General features: G+C 53.4%; 2 protein-coding genes and 1 long non-coding RNA gene across 5 annotated transcripts; 2 read left to right on the top strand and 1 right to left on the bottom strand.

Moving 5' to 3' along the window:
• Window positions 1-26: 26 nt before the first annotated feature.
• Window positions 27-4,878, top strand: LOC148644150 (palmitoyltransferase ZDHHC12-B-like). Its single transcript, XM_088615390.1, has 5 exons — window positions 27-637; window positions 1,229-1,365; window positions 1,687-1,779; window positions 2,137-2,303; window positions 3,430-4,878. The coding sequence occupies exons 1-5, from the start codon at window positions 541-543 to the stop codon at window positions 3,743-3,745; spliced, it is 810 nt and encodes a 269-aa protein (XP_088471516.1). The 5' UTR covers window positions 27-540; the 3' UTR covers window positions 3,746-4,878.
• An 80-nt stretch (window positions 4,879-4,958) lies between these two features.
• Window positions 4,959-21,888, bottom strand: pkn3 (protein kinase N3). 3 transcript variants are annotated; one of them, XM_088615374.1, is made up of 23 exons: window positions 20,344-21,888; window positions 19,631-20,112; window positions 17,880-18,156; window positions 17,114-17,268; window positions 15,894-16,035; window positions 15,547-15,698; window positions 14,656-14,860; window positions 14,195-14,383; window positions 13,353-13,462; window positions 12,705-12,848; window positions 12,458-12,533; window positions 12,077-12,266; window positions 11,533-11,632; window positions 10,939-11,012; window positions 10,530-10,599; window positions 10,325-10,416; window positions 9,801-9,977; window positions 9,321-9,383; window positions 8,812-8,888; window positions 7,974-8,116; window positions 7,601-7,708; window positions 6,935-7,015; window positions 4,959-6,383 (listed from the first exon to the last, which is right to left on the bottom strand). In XM_088615374.1, the coding sequence occupies exons 2-23, from the start codon at window positions 19,649-19,651 to the stop codon at window positions 6,183-6,185; spliced, it is 2,847 nt and encodes a 948-aa protein (XP_088471500.1). In that variant the 5' UTR covers window positions 19,652-20,112; window positions 20,344-21,888; the 3' UTR covers window positions 4,959-6,182. The 3 variants fall into 3 exon arrangements, with proteins under 3 accessions (XP_088471500.1, XP_088471502.1, XP_088471501.1); XM_088615376.1 differs by having other exon boundaries at window positions 17,880-18,151; window positions 20,344-21,887; XM_088615375.1 differs by lacking the exons at window positions 10,939-11,012; window positions 11,533-11,632.
• Window positions 15,569-16,645, top strand: LOC148644149 (uncharacterized). The gene is made up of 3 exons (XR_015928959.1): window positions 15,569-15,691; window positions 15,868-16,069; window positions 16,514-16,645. It is a non-coding gene; the product is annotated as an uncharacterized LOC148644149 (long non-coding RNA).
• Window positions 21,889-22,187: the final 299 nt, after the last annotated feature.

Genomic DNA, 22,187 nt, shown 5'->3' with positions numbered 1-22,187 from the left:
GGGGGCTACAGGCCAATTACAGCGCTCGGTCCGCGTTTGTTTGTTTTTAAGGCGGAGTAGCGATGGAAAAGAGCGAACAGGGAACTGAAACATGAAGAAAGAACAAGGCGGACCAGTTAAGTTTCAAGTTGTAAAGTGAATATAATGTAAAGTTATGAAGCGCGCCGCACAGCCGCTCGGCCCTCAGTGCCCTGTGGCATTTGTTTCGTTTTCGTAACTTGAGGTAACCAGGAGAGCAGGCGCATCAAGGGAGCGGTTCTAACTACAGCGGTCACGTCCACAAGCTGCGCTAGAACAGCCGTCCTCCTATCTCGGCTCCTTCTGAGGAGAGGAAGTCAATGAAACCATCGACGCTTCCCGGGCGGTCCAGACAGCACAACGCGAGAGTCCCCCTTCGGTTTCGGACGAGCTCGAGTTACAGATCGACCGCTGTGCTGTGACTGAACGGGCGGCCTCTCGATGTAGCCCGGGAACAGGTGATCGGGTTATTCCGGGCTGGGAAGAGCCGGAGGAAGCCGGCCGGCCTGGAAGCGCGCCAGGATGTTCAAGAACGTGTTCGGTTCCGGGTTCCTCGTAAGAACCGCGCACGTTATCCTGACCTGGCTGACGACCCTCATCCTCTTCCTGCACGACACAGGTCAGTGGCAGGGCGCCTTCAGGCTCCTGCTGACTCTGTTGTACCGGCGGAGACGGGCTGAATTTGTATGCTTTTCAAATTGTTTATTCACGGGTATTGTGCGAAACAAAAACAAAAAAGGTAAACGGGAAGCAAAACTGCAAACGGCACCGTACCGAACGCCACAGAACAGTCTCGTGAAGAGCCTTTTATTTCATATACTGTGTCATTATTGACAGAGAAAGTTTAAAAAAAATATTTAGTTGAAAGGTCCACTACAGCAAAACACTGTGCCGGTGCAGTCCAAGGCTGTGATGATTGCATCTGGGAGAACAGTAGATTCGTTTCTTTTCCTTGCACATCATAGAGCAGAAACACGCGAGACCCTGAACTTTTAGATTGAAATAGTCTGTGAAACTGATGACTAGAACTCGGCCGTAGTGTTCAAGCAGGATTCCTCAGCCAGCCACACGTGTGTCCGTGTGGAGACCCGACAGCGCTCTCACGCGTGTCCGTGTGTCCGTGGGGAGACCTGACAGCGCTCTCACGCGTGTCCGTGTGTCCGTGTGGAGACCCGACAGCGCTCTCACGCGTGTCCGTGTGGCCCCGCAGATCTGCGGCGACAGGAGGAGAACGGCGAGCAGCTGCAGCCCGTGCTGTTCGTGCTGCTGGTGCTGGCCTCCGTGCTGCTGTACTTCGCCGTGTCCCTCATGGACCCCGGCTTCGTGCTGTCCGACAGCGACGCCACGGTAAGGCGAGCTCGGCCGTTTTCTCCTCTTCGTGTCCTTGTTGACCCTTCCAAAAGGTGACGGCTATCCTTGACTTTTGTTTGCTCAGATACATCGTATATGTAGGACCATATGCAATTTCCTGTTATGAGTATTAGGAATCTGTCTTTTCGCACACCCCAGCTTGCTCTCCGTGAGACACACAGACAGGGAGAGAAGCTGGGGGTCAGAGCGCAGGGTCGGCCATTCATACAGCACCCCTGCAGCAGCTGGGGTTCAGGGCCTTGCCCGGTGCTCAGTGGGGTCACTAACCCTGCCTGTGTGGGGCTGCTGTTTTGCCAGTTCACCCTGGGCGTCGCGGAGGAGCAGCAGGAGATGATCCCCCCGGTGTCCAAGGCCCCGCGCCAGCGCCGCTGCGGGTTCTGCCTGCTGCAGGTACGGAGTGAGAGCCTGAGGCCCGACCCCCCTCTGCATCCCTGCGGTCTGCCTGCCCGAGGAGCGCGGGATCTTCGCTATTCACACTGAACAGCAGTGCGGCGAGGGGCCAGAGAGGACGGCGTGTCTGTCGTTTCTTCCTTCTGCGTGAACCTGCCGAGTCCGTTGTTCTGTTTAACAGTCCTAATCCGTGTGTCCTCTTGTTTCGAAGTTAGATTAGATTGTCTCCGGTACGTCCCGGGCACACAGGCCCCCTGGCTTGTGGGAGCAGGCAGTGGGGGAATCAGTTGCCGGGGGGCCAGGCCGGGTCAGCGTGAAGCCCTGCGGTCACGCTGCTCTGCTCTCTGTCCCGAGCAGCAGCCCATGAGGGCGAAGCACTGCCAGACCTGCAAGCGCTGCGTGCGGCGCTACGACCACCACTGCCCCTGGATCGAGAACTGCGTCGGGGAGAGGAACCACCGCTGGTTCGTCCTCTACCTGCTGGTGCAGCTGCTGGCGCTGCTCTGGGGCGTCAACCTCGCCTGGTGAGTCCACCGGGGGGGGGGCGGCTCTTCTCCCATCGCGCGGTTTACTGCTCTGCCCTCCCCTCTGGGCAGCGACCGCAAGGATGAGGTCGCGGGTACGAGAGGCGGAAAGGAGGTCTCTCCGCAGGGCTGCTGGCGGAGTGACCATTGAAGCGGCTCGGGCATGTGGAGGGGATGCCCCCCCGCTGGAGGTGTACCAGGCATGGCCCGCTGGGAAGAGACCCCAGGACAGGCCCAGGACCCGCTGGAGGGAGTCTCTCTCTCAGCTGGCCCGGGAGGAGCTGGAGCCTGTGGCTGGTGGAGGGGGGTCTGGTCTTACCCTGCTCAGTGTGTTCGCGCCGCCACCCTCAGCAGGAGCAAGCGGTTAGACCAGGATGATGAAGGTGATTTGCTGGCGGTGGTGATCCCCTTGCTGGGGTCACGTGTGTTCAGGGGAACAGAGGCGATCCAGTTTCAGAAACTGCCTGTAAACCCTCTGATCTATCGCCACAGCACCACTGCCACGCTGTAGCCGGGTCTCAACAGATCTCCGAAGTGAAGGCAGGAATAGGAGACCAGGTGGTGGTGGGACCAGTAGGAGGCGCTTGGCCCACTGTACCAGCAGCTCCACTCCGGCGGGCCCAGTATGGTGACCACAGCGGACACTGTGCTGTAGGAGGTGTCTTCCTGTGGAGGAGACGTTAAAGAAAGTGCTTACTACTCGGTCATTAAAGAGCTCCTCCTGGCACAAACTCCCACCGCAGATTCGTGTTGGTGAAGCAGCTTCTCGTCCTGGGATTTCCTGATCAGCTGGGCCGCAGTCGCCCAGGAGGTGCAGAAGAGGGTCCCTTCCCACGTGTAAAAGCTCCGTGTGGGCGCTGATAATCATTGCAATGTCGCCTTTCCCCCTTTTGAGCCCTCCACGCTAGCGCACATGTGGGAGATCAAAGGCCTTTTCAGGAAGTTTCCATTTAAAATTAAAAAAAAAAAGTAACTTACACGTATGCTGTACTGAGACGGGCCTCGCCGGTCCGGGTTCAACTCGAACTGTGTGAAAACAGTGTCAGCCGTGTGTGCGAGTGCTTCCTGCTGGTGCACAAGTCACTTTTGTTAATGTCCCCCCCGACTCCTCTTGTGTCCCGGGAAGGTCTGGCTTCAGCTACGCCCCCACCTGGAAGACGTGGCTGCGGCAGAACGGCTTCCTCCTGGCGGCCTTCCTGGTGGCGGCGGTGTTCGTGCTGGTGGTGGCCCTCCTGCTGGGCTCCCACCTCTACCTGGTGTCCCTCAACACCACCACCTGGGAGTTCATGTCCCGCCACCGCATCTCCTACCTCAAGCACTGCGGCGCCGACGAGAACCCCTTCGACCGGGGCGTCCCGCGCAACCTGCGGGACTTCTTCTGCGTGTGCCGCGCCGTGGCCTGGGAGGAGGTGTACTTCCGGCAGGGCAGCGACCCCGTCTAGCCGCCTGCGCCCCCCCTCTCCCGGGGAGCGGGGGCGGACTCCAGCCCTTCAGCGGGAGCAGATACAGGGCGGCTCAGTGGAAGCGGACGAGGAGGGAGCCTGCAGGAGCCCGGCCCTGTGACTCCTCCAGAAACGGGCAGAGACAAGTATTTCGCAAGTCTGGGCTCCCCGCGCCCCAGATCGCTTCAAAGAGCACGACCGTTCTGCGGAAGGTGGCGCCTTGTTCTACAGCTGTGGCGTCGCAGGAGCTGCAGGGCCCTGAAGCGACAGACAGTTGGCCGACACCGGGGTCGTCCTGGCTCCAGCGGTGTGACTTATCGCCTGACCGTGGGGAAACAAGTGCGAGAGCGTCTGTGTAATCTGCGTAATAACAAGACAATCGTAACATGGATTAAGAACTTCCACAAGCACTTTTAATATTTTTTTTTGCACATTAAATTCGTCAGCCTCAGATTTATCGCTCTGATGCATGGCACTAAAACTGTCTAGATAGTTTTTTATACCTTTACTTTCTTTCTTTCCCCACCAGAGTTGGGGAAAATCGATACGGAAAGCGAGGTGTTCAAATAAAACGGTCATGTTAAGGTGCAGATACGATGTTTATACTATGTGTGCCATGCCTGTGTTCTGTGCAACAGTAAGGAATGGTGGTTATTGAACAATTTGTAAACAAAAGCAATAATGGCAAACTATTTTAGGGGACCTACAGAAGTCTATTTTCTATAATGGCGTTGATCGGAACGATTGGTTTCACAGTGTTACCTGTGGCATCAGTGAGCAGAAGGCTGGGAAGTTGTGTCCTATGAAAAAGAAGTATTTTGGCCCAAGAACAGTCTCATGAGGGGGTCCTGTCTATTGGGAAGTGTGATGCCAGCTTCTGCATTTGACCTTACTGGACAAAAGAGTTTATGCAATAATTTCTTAAAATTTGTAATGTCTTTTGAAATGGTATTGTAGAATCAGTTTAAGAATACAGTGTTGAACATCGAAGCTGCTTTGTACTATTTCTGCTCAGTAAATTGTCAAGACTGTGTATAATAAACCCTGGATTCATCCATTTTTTCCTATATGGAGGTAGTATGAGTGGAACCTGTAAAATCTATTATTTCCAATTAAAAAACTCCCACAAACAAGTCCACAGAGTCATGCCTTTGAAATGGCTATTTTAGAACGAGACAAACATTGTAACACATTTATGCTCAAACACCCTAACTTTAGGGAGAAATAAATTTATTGTATTTTTGTTTTACGTACATGAGGACACAATAAAACAATCTCACCTAAAGCTTTAGACCATAGTACGTTGTTCCGTCCACTGTATAAATTACTTCAGTAGTAAAGCACATACATATATTCATTATATAGAGAAATATACACATTCACAGCTGTTTCAAGTGGTTTCCAAAGGAATGCAGAAACTGTAATGGCTGAAAATAGTCAGCATTGAACTTTAAAATCCTCTTATCTTCATTCACCAAAGAGTTATACGTTTTTAAGATCTGTAAAGCATTTGCACTTAATCCATTCCACTTCATTGTAAAGGTTAAGGCTCCGTATTGGTCACCACTATCATGCACCACACCCACAGCCCCATCTGTGCAGACTTCCCAGGGTTGTGGTGGGAAAGGTTGGCTGTGCGAAAAGTATGCAGAGCTCATTCATGTTCAGATACTTTTACTTTTTGAACAGCTAAGCAGAGGCACTTCTTAAAACTGTCATATTGAACCTAAATCCCAGGGAGAACATCGTTAAAGAAAAACACCTACGGTATATGTATAGCAACTTGAAAAGTTACAGCAGTAATACGGGTTGCCTTTATATTAATCGGGGGTCTACACTGTTAAGGGACAATTGCATTCTATCGGCCGTCCACTTCCTCTGGCAGCTTGCAAGTTCAGATTTGAATGTAAACTAGGTAACAAATCTGAGTTACATGTTTTAAAAGCAAACATACAGGGCCAACAGTGGCAGATTCAGTGATGGGATCGTAAAAAGCTAAGTCTCGCCCCTTAATATCACACCTAGGTAATGTACTGCTGTCTAGAATGACACCACAAAACACTCCGAGCTTTTTACGACTGCACCTGGGGCAACGTGCACATTATATCGGGATCCTAACGGGAGAAAAACCCGAGATGCTTTCCTTTAAAACATCAGCAACAACCGAGGTGCACGATAACCATGCGAGGCTGTAGGGATCTAAAAAGGAGCGAAAAAAGTTTCGAGGTTAAAAGGAATGATGACATGGGACAATAGATTTTGATCCTTCGGGTCATCAAAAGTTTAAAGGAAGCAAACCTCAGCTTGTTTTTTTTTCTTTCTTTTAAGCGTCACCGATGGCAGTTCAAGTGCCGAACCGCCCTACAATGGAGGCCTGATTCCGGTGTGGCATCCTGCGCTGGGGGTCTGGAGACCGGCGGGAGAGCGTGGGGAGGGCTCAGCCGAGCGAGGAGAAGTCGAAGCCGGCGAAGCAGGCCTGCTGCTGGTCCGTGAGCACGCAGGGGGTGTGGGGCGGCGTCAGCACTGGCCTCAGGCGCGTGAACTCCTCGTCGAAGTTGCCGACGTCCAGGGGCTCCCTGATCGTCGGGGTGAAGGGAGGCGTCACCCTCTTGGCCAGCAGGGCCTCCCAGTCGGTCCCCTGAGGAAGGAGCCACAGGCGTCACTTAGCCCCTCCAGAGGGGCAACGGTGAGCACATCTCGTTCCTACAGCCTGCCTGCCGCCCGCTTGCATTTTGTTGCTATAACCAGGTTTACAGAATTTTTACAGGCCAGCGATGTGGCTATATCCTGATGATACGGTGACGCCCAGGGAGAAGGATCTTGTATACGTCATCATATTAAAGCAGAGAGGGGCAGCTCCAGGTCACAAGGACAACCACATTGTCCAGCTTCTCTCACTACCAATAACTCTCGCGGAGTGGTCTGGCTTACCAAGTCAAATCACGTTTGTTTTGCTCAGTTTTAACCAGCGGCTAGTTGACAAGCAGCCCCAGATCATGCAATCAATGACTATCCCTCGAAAAAGTCTTCGTGATGCATTACTGAAGGTGGATCCTTTTTAAGTTTAGTGCCCTCAGTCGGAAATACCAACCTGGGTTTATTTCTTCAATTAGAGAACACACAGCATGCTTTCCTGAGACCTTAGGAAATGAGGAATGAGCAGTGAAGAGTGAAGTGAAAGCCGATCACCTGAAAGAACTTGTGTTTCTTTACTTCCTCTGAATCCTGCTCTCCACTTCCTAGCCGTTTCTCTGGGTTCTTCCGAAGCAGCTGAGAAAGACAACATAGTTGACACACATTCGAAACGGAAGGCTGTAGCGGACAGATTAAAACAGAGAGTCTTCTTTCCAAGGGGGCTTGACAGGACTGTACAAAACAATCCTCGAAGGGGACTACGTGAATACAAAGGCTTACTTCTCAATACCACTGCTCATTGGCTTCAGGGGGAAATTATAAGATGATCCGTTTAGGAAAAAAACTGGACACAGGGTATTGACCCTCTCAAGCAAAAATCTATCAATTCTCTGTGATCTTTCAAGAAAGTGCTGTCCGAGATCCTTGGATCAATAAGTTACTACCTAACAAGACGAGATGAATGCCCCTTCTAGCCCTATATCATGTGTTAAACCCCATCTGCATTGTCAACATACTTTGCAGTCTGTGCACAAACACGCATTCAATTCAACACTTGTGGCATGTGCGTGGTAGAGCACTTCAGTTTTATCCCAGTAGGAACCTACTGACAGATGCATGGAAACTGGAGCCTGATGGTCCGAGGCCAGATGTTGGCCTGAGCAGTTCCAGTCAGCTGACCCTAATGCCCTCATGTGTTAGGCACACGGGGGCTCAGCGTACCTTCTGAATGATGGAGACGGACTCCGGCGAGAGGAATCGAGGATAGCGGACTTCGTCGTTCACGATGCTGTCGAACACCTCCTCCTCGTCGTCGCCGGGGAACGGAGACTGAGACGCAAAAACAAATCGGGCGATTGACCGGACACTTTATCTATACACATTTATTTTCTTTCTCAGCGTACATCTGTGAAATGCACCGTGTAGCGCGGTATGTCTGTGAAGTTCATTGCGTTATGCCTTGTTGTTCATACGGGTTTCCAAAATCATCTTCTAAAATTCTAGAACAAAGGACGGGGTCCCCCCAGTGTCGGGGAGAAGGGAAAGGGGAGATGTTCTCTCGACCCCGTTCCCCTGCTCTGGGCCGCCTGCTCACCTCGCCCACCAGCATCTCGTAGACGAGCACCCCCAGTCCCCACCAGTCCACGGCCCGCGTGTACGTGTTGTCCGTCAGCACCTCCGGGGCCAGGAACTCGGGGGTGCCGCAGAAGGTGGACGTCCGGTCCCCGTGGCCCATTCCTGCACGCGAGAAGGGACGGGACAGTTTACCGACGGTCAACACGCCCGTCTTCGAGCGCCGCACCCCCAGAACCCACGGGGTTCCGCCGGCGTCCCGCACCCGCCGAGCGCCGAAACAGGCCTGAGGTGAGCGCAACCTGGATCAGAGCCCCCGTGGAAACGAGAAACACATGGCAAGAAACCCGTTTTTCAAAGGCCCCGTCCTTCGGATGAGACGTAAAACCGAGGTCCTGACTCTCTGTGGTCATTAAAAATCCCAGGGTGCTTCTCGAAAAGAGTAGGGGTGTAACCCCGGTGTCCTGGCCAAATTCCCATTGGCCCTTACCAATCATGGCCTCCTAATAATCCCCATCTCTGAACTGGCTACATTACTCTGCTCTCCTCCCCACTGATAGCTGATGTGTGGTGAGCGTTCTGGCGCACTATGGCTGGCGTCGCATCATCCAGGTGGGGCTGCACACTGGTGGTGGTGGAGGGGAGTCCACATTACCTGTAAAGCGCTTTGAGTGGAGTGTCCAGAAAAAGCGCTATATAAGTGTAAGCAATTATTATTATTATTATTAAACTATTATTATCATTATTACCATTTTTATATTTACGACTAAATACAAAATGAAGCTGTAATTCTTTTGAAACACTGACAGGAGCCGGGGTTACACAATAGTCCTCAGTGCCACACCAGAGAGGGTGCCTACCTTCTTTACACAAGCCGAAATCTGCGATTCTCACAAAGCCATCTGCATCCATCAGCAAGTTGTCCAACTTCAAATCTCTACAAGACAGGAGTGGTGCCGGGAACAGATTACCTTGCAGGCGCGATATGAAGAGACCAAGTCCTCCTATTCCAATCAGAATAGGTTGCAGGGACTGGCCAGGTGTTTGTAGTCGTTTTCATGTTTTAAGTCTGAAGGGTGTTTCAAGGACATTGTTCATTAAAGACGAGACCTGGACATTCCTCAAGGCGAGAAAGTCTGCAGGCCGATGGGCCAGCTTGAGAATTCTAATGCAAGGCTCAGTTGGAGAAGTTAAACAACAGCTTAAAGAAGAGAGCATTTTTAAAGTCACAAGCAATATGAAATTTCCAAGTTTACCTGCTTCGACTAAAAGGGAAACATTTCGTCCAGGATTCAAATAAGTTTTATTAGACTGCTCTTCTAAAACAAAATGTGTCAGGAGAGTAGTACCCAGAAGAAATGGGACTCACCGGTAAACGATCTTATTCTTGTGGAGAAACTCCAGCCCCAGCACCACACAGGCAGCATAGAACCTGCACAGCAAACACAGGCTTTAACAAGCGAGACGACCCCAGAGGAACCCACCCGTCTCCACTGAGCCCCTAGTTACAGAGACAGAGCCCCTAATCAGTTCTAGGTTCACCTATGACCCAGGAGGAGTGGGGAACGTGCTGCCCAGACACGTTATTGGAGCCGTTACCCTAATTTCTTTTCAGAAGAGTCTGGACGAGGTCCTTAGGTCTCCCAAGTCCTAGCAGCCAGATTCGCTGAATGGCCTCCTCTTATTTGCAACCTCTCCTTTAATCTCTCACCAAATCCCATGAAGCACATTCCTCCACCGAGGGCTCATCCCGCAGTCGGCTGCGGGGGATGAGCTGCTTTCCGATCTCCGCAGGGAGAAAGCCCCGGCTGCCGGAGACCGGAGCGGGCGGAGGGGGGCGTGTCCTCACCGGGCCTGCCCCTCGGAGAAGACGCTGCTGTGGATGTGCATCATCAGGTCGCCCCCCGGGGAGTACTCCATGACGAAGCAGACGTGCTCCGGGGTCTGGAAGCCGGCGTGCAGGTTGACCAGGAAGGGGTGGCGCGAGGCGTTGATGGTCTCGAAGATCCGCTTCTCGCACATCAGGCTGCCCCGCCCCCAGAGACAACGACACACACCACAGGTCAGGGAGAAGCACAACCCCCCCGCCAGGGAATAATCTCGTCTGAGCCCGAAACGTTCAGCGCCGAGAAATAACGTTTCCCCACAAACAAAAGAAACCCCACTGGACTGCAACCACTCCTGGTGGGATGAACCTCCAGTCTGTTTCCAAACAGCAGTTTTTCCTCTTGCTCCCTACCGAATTAAGTCACACTTTTCAGTTTTTCTAACGTCCGTGTTCATTCGAGGGTTTTAGACATGAGGGCTGGAAGAGTAGTGGACCATCAGGCAACAAGTTCCAAGACGAAGCTCCATAAGACAGAGGACACCTACCTGTCCACTTCATCACGCGTCACGATGTCTCCCTTCTTCAGGGCTTTTATGGCATACAGCTTCCCTGTCTTCCTGTACTCCGCAAGGAGAACCTGCGGAGCAGGACACTGGGATTAGTGGCGGAACCATTCTGCGGAAGCACGTAGCACAGAGTGGCGAAACACAACTCGACAGACTTTCCAACCAGCAGACGGCGGCCCACTACCTTTCCGAAATGCCCTCTTCCCAGAACAGAGATGCACTTGAAATCTTCCATCTGCATGCCTTGCTTCTTTCTGGTGGAACAAGAGGGGGAACTTCAAGGAGTCTCATGGCTAAACTATTATTGCCCAAATCATTGTACAAGCAGGTCTCAATGAGGATGTCAACTAAAGTAACATACATCACAAATCTTCATAGCAAGTCTTTTTATTAAGGAACTATAAGTATGCATCTTGCACGATTTACTAAAAAATTATACAAAAACGTACCCTTAAGGACAATTTGCTGTATTGCAAAAACATTTGAGATCACGTGGGGCGATTTCAACTTTTTTGTGGACCTGCTAAGAGGCAACTCTGATGTGTTTTATGTAGAAGGAGAAACGCATGAACAAAAGATTGAGTGAAAGTTACTCGGGAGCAGGCTGACAGGATCCCGTTCCTCTGGTGCTGCAGTTGTTTCTGTCTTCTGGCTGCGTGTCTCTGAACTGCGCAAACACAGACGGAGACAGACCAGTGAGCGCAAGCAGAGCAGCTACAGCACACACCTGTATCCCACAGCCAACACCAGGGTTGAGCATTTATAACAACCACCACAGTAACAACACTGATTTTTTCAAATCAGCACCAGGATTTGTTTTATCACCCAATCCCCTTCGGTTTGATCCATTTAGTCATTTTAAGGACGCACACAAATGCACCTAAAAAAAATGCCAGTTAATTTATCATTAAACCTTGAATATGTTTTACTGTTAGACTTGAAATGGACTGTACTTACAGTTTCAAAAAGCAAATCGTGTGCTTGCTTGTGCACTTCTTTATTTGCTAGGCAAATATGCATCATGAGTTCTGCATGACTACATGGCTTTGACTGAACTGGCCTGGAGAGACTCATCCCAAGTCTAGAGTCTGCATCCCTGGCACTCCCAGTGGGGAGGAAAGAGAGGGAGAAAGGAAACAGCACAGGTGTGTCTGTGTGCGCGTGTATCGGGGTGTCCTGTTGCGTACCGGGGGTGACGGGCTCTCTGCGGGGCTCTGCTGCATGTGGAGGCGGGGGGGTTTGGGGGGCCGGTCCTCGCTGAAGGTCAGCCTGACCACTGGAGCGTCCCTGCAACAGCGAGCGCAGGGGGAGGTGAGAGGCTGCTCCTGTCCACAGCGACACTCCAATAATACACAAGCAGCCTCAGGTTCGAGAACGAGCCCCCCCTGCACAGCGAGGCTAGAAACCGGAGCTGTTGCTCACTCGCTGAATTTAGAGCAAAACTCCCAATAACCCAGAACGGTTTACTGTGCTGAGAGAAGCCTGCCTGGTTTCCCCGTATTCACCACAAAAAGAACCTGACACACGTATTCGGGCCCCTGTTCTGTGCTAAACCACACGTCTCTTGCTGCAGAGAGAAACGTCTGTGACAGACGACAAGTTTTACCCAGGTATCCAAAACCCGCTCGGAGCTACAAAGTCCTCTGATGGTCAAAACGATCGCTTTCCTGCGCTGCGCCTGTCCAGACTCGGACAGGGGTGACCCCGTCCCGCAGATGCCCTGCCTCTCACCCGGGCAGCGGCGTGGACACGCCGGGCTTGTCCTCGGCGCACGGCGGGGGGGTGACCTCGGAATCGGAGGAGCCGGAGAGCGGGGGGCTCATGGCCGACAAGGAGCTACAGGGGGGCAGCATGCTCATCATCAGCCGGCCCCACGTGGCGATGTTGATGTTCATCTGAGCCGCGCGCAGGAAGTTCTTCCCTAGGACAGCAAGCAGGGGAAACCCAGTGAGGAAGGGGGAACGCGTTCGGGAAGCCAGAGGTTTCTCAGGGTAAATGCAGAACAGGAGCTGCTGGGGAGGAAGGAAACCATGTTGCATGGCGAGTCGCAGGCCTGCGCTGGAAACGCAATAATTCAAGGCCCCCGACGAGATCCGCGGACGGCGGCCTCACCTTTCTCTTTAGGGAAGATGCGCTTCTGCCTCTGCAGTTTCGAGTGATGCTCTATGACAGGGTTGATGAAGGTCACCTGATGTTCGCACGGCGTCAAATACAAAAAAAAGTTAAAAGTAAATACAGTTCAAAGGAAAATATATATTTTTTAAAAATCCAGCATACAAGCCTAACAGCTTCATTGAAAAAAAAATCCAAGAACCCAGTAGCACGGGAAAGAGGCTTTTCGAGGGGCAGGAAGGCTCACCTCGGTGAACAGCATGCCCTGGGGCTCCAGGTACAGACACATGCCATGACGCCGGTTATCCAGGAAGTCCTCCAGCCGCAGGAACTTCACCGCGCACAGAGCCCTCCAGTCCCGCCAGTACACCCCGATCTCCAGCTCCCGAGACTTGGGGGCGGGGCGAGGGAAAGGGGGAGACATCGTATTGCACATTACTGCGCGCCTCTGAGGATCCCGAGCCCCTCTGCCATCGTGAACTATCTTAAAAATTCATTTGTTTTTTCAATTTCTTTTTTTGAATTTAAGCACAAAAGGAGTGAGGACTCGCACAATGTTGAGCCAGCCTGCCTCTGACACACACACAGGGGCTTACGGTACCGAGGGAGCGATGCTAGGTTCTCCATCAGAAGAACAAGGCGGCTTTCACACAGCCCCAAGGACCGTACTTCAGAGATCTGTTTGCCACGTAAAGCCGCCCGAATGACATGTGCTACTGCGCCCGCTGGGCCAGCTGGGCCATGCTGCTGTTGGTCTGCGGTGGCGATGAAGAACATGAGAAGCAGCGACCTGTGTGAATTTCGGCACCCCGAGTATGAGCCTTGTGTCGCGGGCGGCTTGCCCGACGTGCGGAAAAAGTGGCCACGCGCAGCAGCGTGCTTCCCAGAGCCTCACCCTCTCCAGCTCGATGCTGAAACTCTGGTCCCAGGCCTGGTTGCTGACGGGCCTCCAGTTGGTCCTGCCCACCATTTTGTTGTCCAGCTTCAGAACAGCGCTGATGTCCGCTGCAGGAGACGGGGCAGAACAGGTTCATCTGTCAGCCGCACGGGTCACAGGAGTTCTCTCTCTCCGTGCAAACAAATGACCTGTCTCCACGTTTCTGGCAACTTAGTGCAAATGAACTGTGCAAGGAATCATTCGTTCCCAAAGGAAACTGCCAGATCTTCTTCAGCCCTGATCACAGCCCATACTAGTGGGGATGAAACGAGTGGCTCTGCAGATTCGACACTTGGACTATTATTTGCAAAGCTGAATTTTTCCACCCGGCAAATCCACAGTGCCTTAAAGAGCAGAGCTCAATGCCCACACGCAGGCTCACGGGTGTAAATCAGGGACACTCCTGCATCCCCAGTAGATACTGGCAAACTGGGGAACATGTCAACTACAGCGCTCAGTGTGCACCCAAACAGAACATCTTTCCTTCTCTAACCAAGCAGGAAGCACTTGAACTGCCCTCTTAAAACGAAATCTGACACACAAGCTTTTTCATTCTCCAACAAAATAGAAACGAGAACTAGACATTGCCCCTTTTTCATTCTGTGGTCATTTCAGAGAAGCAAAAATGTACGAACCCCACCTAAAAAAAGCCTCACAGGCCAGTTTCTCTCTCCTACGTGAAACAAGATGACTAACCAACGCCCCTGGATTAAGTTTCCGGTGAGAGTTAAGAAAGGGGGATCCCCTGCACAGCGAAGGGGGAAAGCAGACATCCGAAGCCCGGCCTGGGGTCTACTCACCGGACAGCTCGTCCGTCTTGAGCCTGCTGCTCGTGCCGCGGCCCGAGATTCCCGCCCGCACCTTCAGGGACTTGGCCTCGGAGGGGCTGCCCGGGGCCGCGGACACGCCGGAGACGCCGGACACCCGGCAGCGGCCCGGCACCGACTCCAGCAGGTCCTGACAGCCCATCAGCCTGACCTCCAGCCTGCCTGTAAGAAAGGTTCGGCTCGTGGGCAGCTCAGGAGGGACACCGCCGGGCAAGACCACCGACAGGGCGCCGGGACTCTGTCAGCTCGTCACAAGAAAGGTTCATAAAGGCATTTGAATCCAGTCACGGGGACATGCAAATGATGATATGAATCCCATTTTAATGGCCGACTGAAAACAACACTACCTGCTGAAGAGATCAGAACATCTTGCCAGCCCGTTGTGTGTCAAGACTGCCTGAATAACCGAGCACGCCCCACGACGTCCGGCCCACCTGTGAGGGTGGCGGGCTTGAAGAACGAGGAGGCCGACTGCAGGCGGTGCCGCTGGAGCCCCAGGGAGGGCGAGGCGCCCAGGGCCAGCTCCTCTTTGATGACGGCCCGTTTGGGGTGGTCCTGGGATAGCTCGCCGAGCCGCCTCTCCAGGGACAGGCGCAGCAGGTCCAGCTTCTGCGAGGACTCCTGCAGCCTGGCCTGGGCCTGGGGGGAGAGACAGCCAGTGGGCAAAGCCCTCCTGAAGCAGTGCCAGCCCGGCGGTCCCCAGCCCTGGGTCACCCACACCCCCTGCCCAACGGCCGTCTTTCCCAGCTCGCAGGAAAAACACATGCCTGGAATTTCCTCTATTTTGAGCGTCGGGGTGAATTTTCTATGCCTCTGCTGCCTGATAATACTTGTTTTTCTGCACCTAGAACAGTGTCCAGATAATCTGAAAGTGCCTGCTTGTGCTCCAGAATCCGGGTGAAGAATGAGAAATTAAGGGTCCAGTTAGAGACGCTGCATAGGCAGAGCTGCCAGTCTCTCCTAGTGCGTCTCACTCCAGCTGGACAGCGCTCTGTTTTCTCTGTACAGTACATGCATAAGCACAACTGCGTTCCTACTATAAATGCAGCGCGGAAAACCGAAATCCAGAAGGTGACCCAGGACCAGGAGCCACAACCGCTGTACTGAGGCATGTTGTTCAGTCAGAAAACAAAGTTAAAACAAGCAGATCGATTACCGGAAGCAATTAAGGGCCTGGAGAGAAGATAAACCAGCAGACACACAGGGTACCTCCAGGGCCAGGACTGCGAACTACTGATCGACCACTAAAACACCGGCGCAATCCAAGCCCAGCCAGCGCCGCTCGCTGCCCGAGTCCTGCCCCCTGTGCCAGGCCTAGTGCCCACCTCTGCCAGGGCGCGACGGTCCTGCACCCTGCGGCCCCCCAGCTGCTTCACCACGTTCTTGGCCCCCTCCGCCACGGCGGCCTCGATCTTCAGGTGGTGCCGCAGCTCAGCGACGCGGAGCTCCAGGGGGCTGATGGTGTCCAGCGTCCGGCCTGGAGGGGGGACGGGAGAGGGAACAGGGGGACTGAGGCCCAGCGGTCTGCGTGGAGTTTGCACGTTCTCCCCGCGTTACAGTGGGAAAACGGGCTCTGGTGTGCTGGTGTCTGTGTGGCAGGCAGGCCGAAGGACGGACGCGAGTATGTACAGCGCAATGAAAAGTAGCTCTTGCCGTCTACAGAAGGCCCCACCCTTTCGCTCGGCCTCCGAGTCGAAGCCTTCCCCGTCTCCCTCTCCTGCCTGCGCGACTTTGACGATCTGCATGCGGATCAGCTCGATCTTCGTCCGGCTGTCCTGGAGCATCTGCTGGGCAGTGGACAGCATCTTCCGGTCCTGGAAAGGAGAATCACAGAGGGGAAAAACAAAGGTTACGACTGCACCGAGCTTTTCCTCATTACCAAGATCACATTCCCCTGAGCTGAAGAGCAGCGTCCTGCGCGGTGTTAAGAGCCTGGCAGCTGAGGAAGCAGCACAGTGATTGATCACTGGCATGCCCTTGTCGTCCTGCTGGGAAGCACCGTGCTGAGTTATGAATATTCAGAATGTGCCAGGACACAGACAGGGCTGCCCTCCACAGCTGGACTAACTGTCCCGCTAGACTGTCCTTCTCTCCAGACACTGCTTGTGTCACGCCTCTTAACCACCCCTGAAACACAACTAGTTAGGGCTCGCTGAGTTTGAGAGATCCGCTCCAGCTCTTTCAGCCTGTTCGCTTACTGCTAAGATCTGCAATGCCTTCGCTGGATTCTGCTGATGGTTCACTAACCCATCCTCCCTCTCTCTCTCCCCCGTGTTTGCACTCTGTCTGCAGAAGCAGCTGGGCTGCCTCTGTGCCATCAGTGCTGCTTACCTGAGCACAGCTGCGCGGGCAGCGCTGCACACTGGTCTCGGCCGCCGCTGGACCAGACAAAGACCCAGCCCTTCCTGCACACGGGGGACGCCGATCGCGCGGCACTCTTTGGGCATAAACCAGTTCCGGGGGGAATTCAGCGCCTTGTACAGGCAGGGATTCTTTGGTAAGCCAAATCAGACCCCAGAGAAATGAAAGAAACCCCGAAAAACTTCCGAGAGTTTGCCAAACCCACGCCGGCGCAGCGTTAAGGGCTGTCCAGATAGGATGACAAGCAGATGACTGTTTGACACCCGTGTTTCTGAAGACCTGTCCCAAACCAGCCTGCTTCTGGTACAAGCCAGAGCGATACCCCACTGCTGTGCTCTGGCCCTCTGCAAAGTCCCCCGGCTGTCGTTCTACTTGAATCATTTCCTAATTAAACTAGGCCAGACTATTTACTCAACAGGCCCATTCTGACACGCCCGGGCCCAGAGCTGCGGACGATTTAAAGAGACTGATGAAACCAGGGCCCCAGCGCTGCGAGGCAGCAATGCCGGCCACCCTCGGGCGAGGGCCTACCTTGAAGGAGCTGTTGGAGTACATCTGGATCATGTTCTCCGCGCCCTGCTTCACCTTGGTCTCTATGGTCAGCTGCTTCTTCAAGGCCAGGATGCGGCTGGCCAGCGGCGTGGTGCTCTCCTCCCAGCGGCAGGGGTCGGGCGAGGTGGCGTCGTCTGGCGGGGGCAACACAAGGGACGGCACACGGTCACCAGACGGGCCAGGAGCGCTCGTTAGGGGCGCGATGCCCACTCAGGTACATCCCCGCTGCTGTGCGGGGGCTGGTTTCTGAAAAGAAGGCGGTGGCACTTGTCCTGCGGGGGGGGGGGCTTTATTTTTGAAGTTGGTAAATTTTGATGGCATCCCATCCTGCCATGCAGCCACCGCCTGCTGGGGTAGGGTCTGACTCCCCTGTGACCCTGAATTGAGTGAAGCACTTAGATGTGTACTAGACAGAGCCCCCTCTACAAACACGCATGTACTTCAACACCTTCTTAAATACCACACACTGTTCGCGTCAATCACTGCTCAGGCCCGTTTGCCATTTTCATCTTTGCTTGTACTTTTCTTTCTTTTTTAGTGTCGCGTGTTGTATGTTGCACCACTTGCTGCTCTTGGGAATAATTAAGTATCTTAGTTCTTAACTAAAGGGAACTGGACGGATGGTGCATTTTCACTACCTGCCCCTAAAGATGCCCCTCCAGATCGGGTCTGAGCTCTCCAGACCGCCAGCAAGGGCAGAAGATGCCAACGCGTGCGGGTTGACCCCTGACCCCTGACCCCCGACCTGTCTGGCTGTCCTTGTCCCTGGCCATGGCCCGGGCGTTGAGCTCCTGCAGCTCCCAGTGCAGCTGCTCCAGCTTGCGGTTGGAGGCCTTCAGCTGCCCCTCCACGTGCACCACGTTCCTCCGGCTGGTCACCGCGCGCCGCAGCCTCTCCGCCCCCTCCTTGATCTTCAGCTCCTTCTGGATCTCCTGCCGCAGCTGGGTCCGGGCGTCCTCCAGGCGCTGCTGGAAGGCCGGGTCCAGGATGTTGCCGTCTGTCAGGTCCTGCAGGCAGCTGCTCTGGGGGGGTTCCCAAAACCAGGAGCGTTAGAGGGTCGCTGCTGAACTTAGGGGATATATTTTTTTTTTAAATCAAAATACAATTGTTTATTGCAAAGAATCAGACACAGGTTTTTCTGCTCTACTCGCTGCCAGCCAGGCACATTTGTATGTAGTAAGGCACACAAAGTAAAGGCTGGCACTGCGTGGGCTGAACGCACAGGGAACACACCACACTGCAGGATCCCCTCCATGAGGAAATCGCCTCCTCTTTTCCTCTTCCTTCACATGGTCTTCAAGTTTTAATTTAAAACAGAAAAATGCCCTCCTGAGTTCTGTTACCACATTCTTTGTAGAACCAGCGATGGTAAAACAGAATACCCTGCCGATATTTTTATACACATATATAAAACTTCTGAAGCACTTTTTGGGCTTGCCCATTACTTTTTGGTGCTGCAGTTCCTAAACATGGTTTACCAAGAGGACAGTATGTTTCAGACAAGTCTGTTACACCAGGCGAGGCAGAAGGGGGAGGAAAGTAAATCGCAGACCAAAGCAGCCAACAATGTACAGCGTCCTGGGAAAGTCCAGTGTGGAGTCGGATTTCAATAAAGGCCACATGCGAGAGCTGTGTACACGGGGTGGGGAAACTGATAGGACCTTTCTGAACCGCCCCTACACTAGGTCGCCGCTCAGCTCCTCGGCGGAAAGGGCTTCTGAAATGAAATCTGAAAATCACCCTTCACACCACTCATCGGGCTCCCTCCCACCTCACAGGTCAAAACGGGGGTCAAGCTAAGCTCCGAGTGACGAGCGTTTCCAAAGACAGAAAAGGCTGGTCTTCTGCGACCCAGACCGATCACTGCACTTGGTTCCATTTCTGCTGATCGGCTGCATAAAGATTTATTTTCTCCCCATATAACTAGAATTTCTGCAATTCCGCGTGCCTTGGTTTTCAAAGAAAACGATGCGGCTCTTAAGTTTTAATGCAATGAGGTTTTAATGCGGTCCACGTCCCCACCCAGTACGAAGCCAGTAAACCAGCAGGATATTTGTAAAGCTATTGCGACAAAATAGTTGCTTCGTGAAGTTTGTGAACGAAAAGTGCGCTTATAGCGAACAGGAAAAACCAGAAAAGTGAGAGTTTTTCCTCCCCGGATAAAAAGCCTAAGAAGACAAAATCACACGTCCGCAGTGAACTAATCGCCCCCAAACTATTTAACTCTCATCGAAACACAATAAGTACTAGTCTTCTCTAACTCCACCTTTTCCTGCCACGGTCAAATAATGTTTCTGCAACAAGGGCAGCTCACAAAATACAGAACATAGGAAAATAACCTAATGCTCTATAAATAATGAGGCTTTTCACTCGCAAACATATTGACAACACGGGCAGCATCTGTAGGTTCAACGAGATATCCGTCATCCTAAAGAGAAGCCAAATAATCTTTTTTCTTTTTTTAAAAAAAAGGTAACTTTCATATCTTTGGCTTACCTGTACTGTGACCTCCGCCATGACCCGCAGGGCTGGAGTCGAAAGAGCGAATCCCTTGTGTTTCTGCTAATTGTGGGAAAACCTGACCGCAATAAACATAGTTACTCGGGTAAAAGCAGAAGAAAATCAAATTAACAATAACATCCGAGTAGGCGCTGCCTGGATCTACTCGCGTCTGGTTGTCAGGCGCATTCCAGTGGGGGGAAAAAACCGATACACTTGCATGAACAGAACAAAACTTCCCGGCTACTGTTTTTTCCTCCGTTTCGTCTGTTCCTCCCCCCTTTCTCTCCCGAAGGTTTGAATCTGCGGGGTCTCCTCCCTCCCCGCGGCCGGATTGGCTGTGCGGGCTGCCGGTCACCGCGGCCGGGCTGAGCCGCTGCCCGGCGGACACACTGTGTCCCCCCGCCCGGCGGACACACCGCGTCCCCCCGCCTGCCTTTGTCCCCCGGATCCCCGGTTACAGGTTATTCCGCCGCGGGCTGCAGAAGAAAACAAAAGATTCATCTATTTAAATACATCCATTTCATTGAATCAGCCGTGGAAAATCAGATGGGGAAAAGGCTGTAAGAACTCGCAGAAATAACTTCATTTACCTACATTTTAAAAAGAGCTACAGTAGCTCTTCTTTGTATCTGCGATTTCTATGAACATTGCATTGATCCTTTTAATTTAATTTTATTTTAAAAAAGGATCCATAAGGACCGCTGTACCTGCGCTGTTCGATGTAGAGCTGAAAACGGGTCACAGCTGAAAAAGTCCTGTCAGAAAATACGGCGAAATCTCTTACACACGTAGGAAAGGTTGTTAAAAAAAATAGGTATGTTAAGAGAAATTTCCTTGATGTTGCTTAACAGTTCGGCACCTGTTGCGATCAAATTTACTCAGAAGTTGGCGAAACAACTGGGAGACAGTTCCCAGCCAGTCCCGTAGATGTCGTCGTCAATTTCCTTGGCAGTCTTTTTGTGAAGAAAACACACAATGAGGCACACGGATACTGTATCGTTAATGGCTTTTAATGGACAGAAAGCACGTTCCCGTTTCCCTGGCGTGGTTACAGGACAGTTGACAAAACTGTTGGATCCAGAACCAGCACAAATGTGGTGTTTTTTGTCCCCTATATTTGATCAACATTTAATGACCTCAATAAAACACATAGGCTGTTGTGTAAGGTAAAAAGGTTCATTTATAATGTAGGATAATTTGCAGGGATTTTTATTTGAAATTATTTTTTTTATTTCACGTGTTCGTTTTCACTTATTGTTATTTATTCGAAAATGTGATTCTCTCATAAGAGTGTATCAAACGCGCTCTCGGATCCTCAGTAGGGGATGGACTGTACCACACAGTTTGTCATGCTCGCCTTGGAGTCGCTGGAGGGCGTGTTGGTGTGCAGCGCCGTGGGGTGCAGACGTGATCAGCCGGTCCTCTGCACCATCAGGACGACCCCACGCCTGAGGAAACCCGGTCAGGTACGGAGGAACCAGGGAAGGTTTATTCCCGGCGGAAAAGAGAGGAGGGGAAACGCAACGTTTCGGCTGTGGAGCCTTCTTCCGCGTGGACTAAACCCTTGCTCGTTCCTTTGCGCAATGATCCCCGCGCTGGACCCCCCTGTTCCGGCACGCACCCTGATCCCAGGGGTCCCCCGCCTGAGGACTGTGGGGCGACCCTTCCTCCCCACGAGCCCCGCTCCACGGTGTATCTTTTAAAGGAGCCCCCCGCTGTTGAGGTGACCCCTCAGGGCTGCAGCACGGGGCGTGCGCAACAGCGCCCCGGGGGAAAATAATCATCAATAACTGACTGCTTACACTAAAATAGCACTCCACTCAGAGCGCTTTATAGGTCATGGGGATCCCCTCCACCCCCACCAATGGCAGCCACAGTGCGCCAGTACGCTCCCCACACACCAGCTCTCAGTGGGGAGGGGAGCAGGGTGATGAAGCCGGTTCAAGACAGGGGCAGTTCCCCAGCCCCGGCTGCTGGCGACTGCGGGGTCCCCGGGGCGCTTCACTGCATCTGGCGATGCCGAGCTGTGTGTTTGCAGGAACTCCAGTGTGGCAGACAGAACGTGTGCAGGTCCTACAGGCACAGCGCCCGCCGAGAGGAGGGCGAGGAGCAGGGCGCGCCGAGCCGGGCATGCCCGTGCCCCCAGGGGGGTGTTTGCCCGGTCTCAGGCACCTGCACCCCCTAACCACACACACGCATGGGGACGCGACCCCTTCGGTCTCCATCTTGCCGATCAAACGCAAGATGTACGACGCGAACATGGCAGCGATTTCCTCTCTTTGTAATGGAGGTGGAGGGTGGGGGGCGGCTCGGAGAGGAGGAGGAAGATGAGATGCAGGCAGGCGAGCGCCCGCCCCCTGCGGGCCGGGGGCCAATCCGGGCGCACGCACGCACGCACGCGGAGCCGGCGCGCCGCGGGTCCCCGGCTCTCTGACGTCAGAGGACTGTCGTCCCCCTCCCACCCCCCTTCCCCCTTCCCCCCCTCGCCCCGCCCCCCCGCCCGTGCGGCGGCCAATCCCGCGCAGCGCTCGGGCGCCCCCCTCCCCCGGCC

This window comes from Lepisosteus platostomus, chromosome 21 (assembly GCF_059453375.1).
Source record: "Lepisosteus platostomus isolate fLepPlt1 chromosome 21, fLepPlt1.hap1, whole genome shotgun sequence".
In the NCBI taxonomy this organism is placed as follows: Eukaryota; Metazoa; Chordata; class Actinopteri; order Semionotiformes; family Lepisosteidae; genus Lepisosteus; species Lepisosteus platostomus.
Note: the sequence above shows the minus strand (reverse complement) of the source record. Positions and strands in the feature narration are given on the sequence as shown.

Bases quoted from the DNA above. Each gene is read 5' to 3' on its own strand.
- LOC148644150 (XM_088615390.1), top strand. From the start codon at position 541: ATGTTCAAGAACGTGTTCGGTTCCGGGTTCCTCGTAAGAACCGCGCAC. The intron at 638-1,228 runs GTCAGTGGCAGG...GTGGCCCCGCAG, and splicing joins CCTCTTCCTGCACGACACAG to ATCTGCGGCGACAGGAGGAG. The intron at 2,304-3,429 runs GTGAGTCCACCG...TGTCCCGGGAAG, and splicing joins TGGGGCGTCAACCTCGCCTG to GTCTGGCTTCAGCTACGCCC.
- pkn3 (XM_088615374.1), bottom strand. From the start codon at position 19,651: ATGGCGGAGGTCACAGTACAG. The intron at 12,849-13,352 runs GTGAGGCTCTGG...CCCGCCCCCAAG, and splicing joins TCAGCATCGAGCTGGAGAGG to TCTCGGGAGCTGGAGATCGG. The intron at 6,384-6,934 runs GTGATCGGCTTT...CTCCTTCCTCAG, and splicing joins AGAAACACAAGTTCTTTCAG to GGGACCGACTGGGAGGCCCT.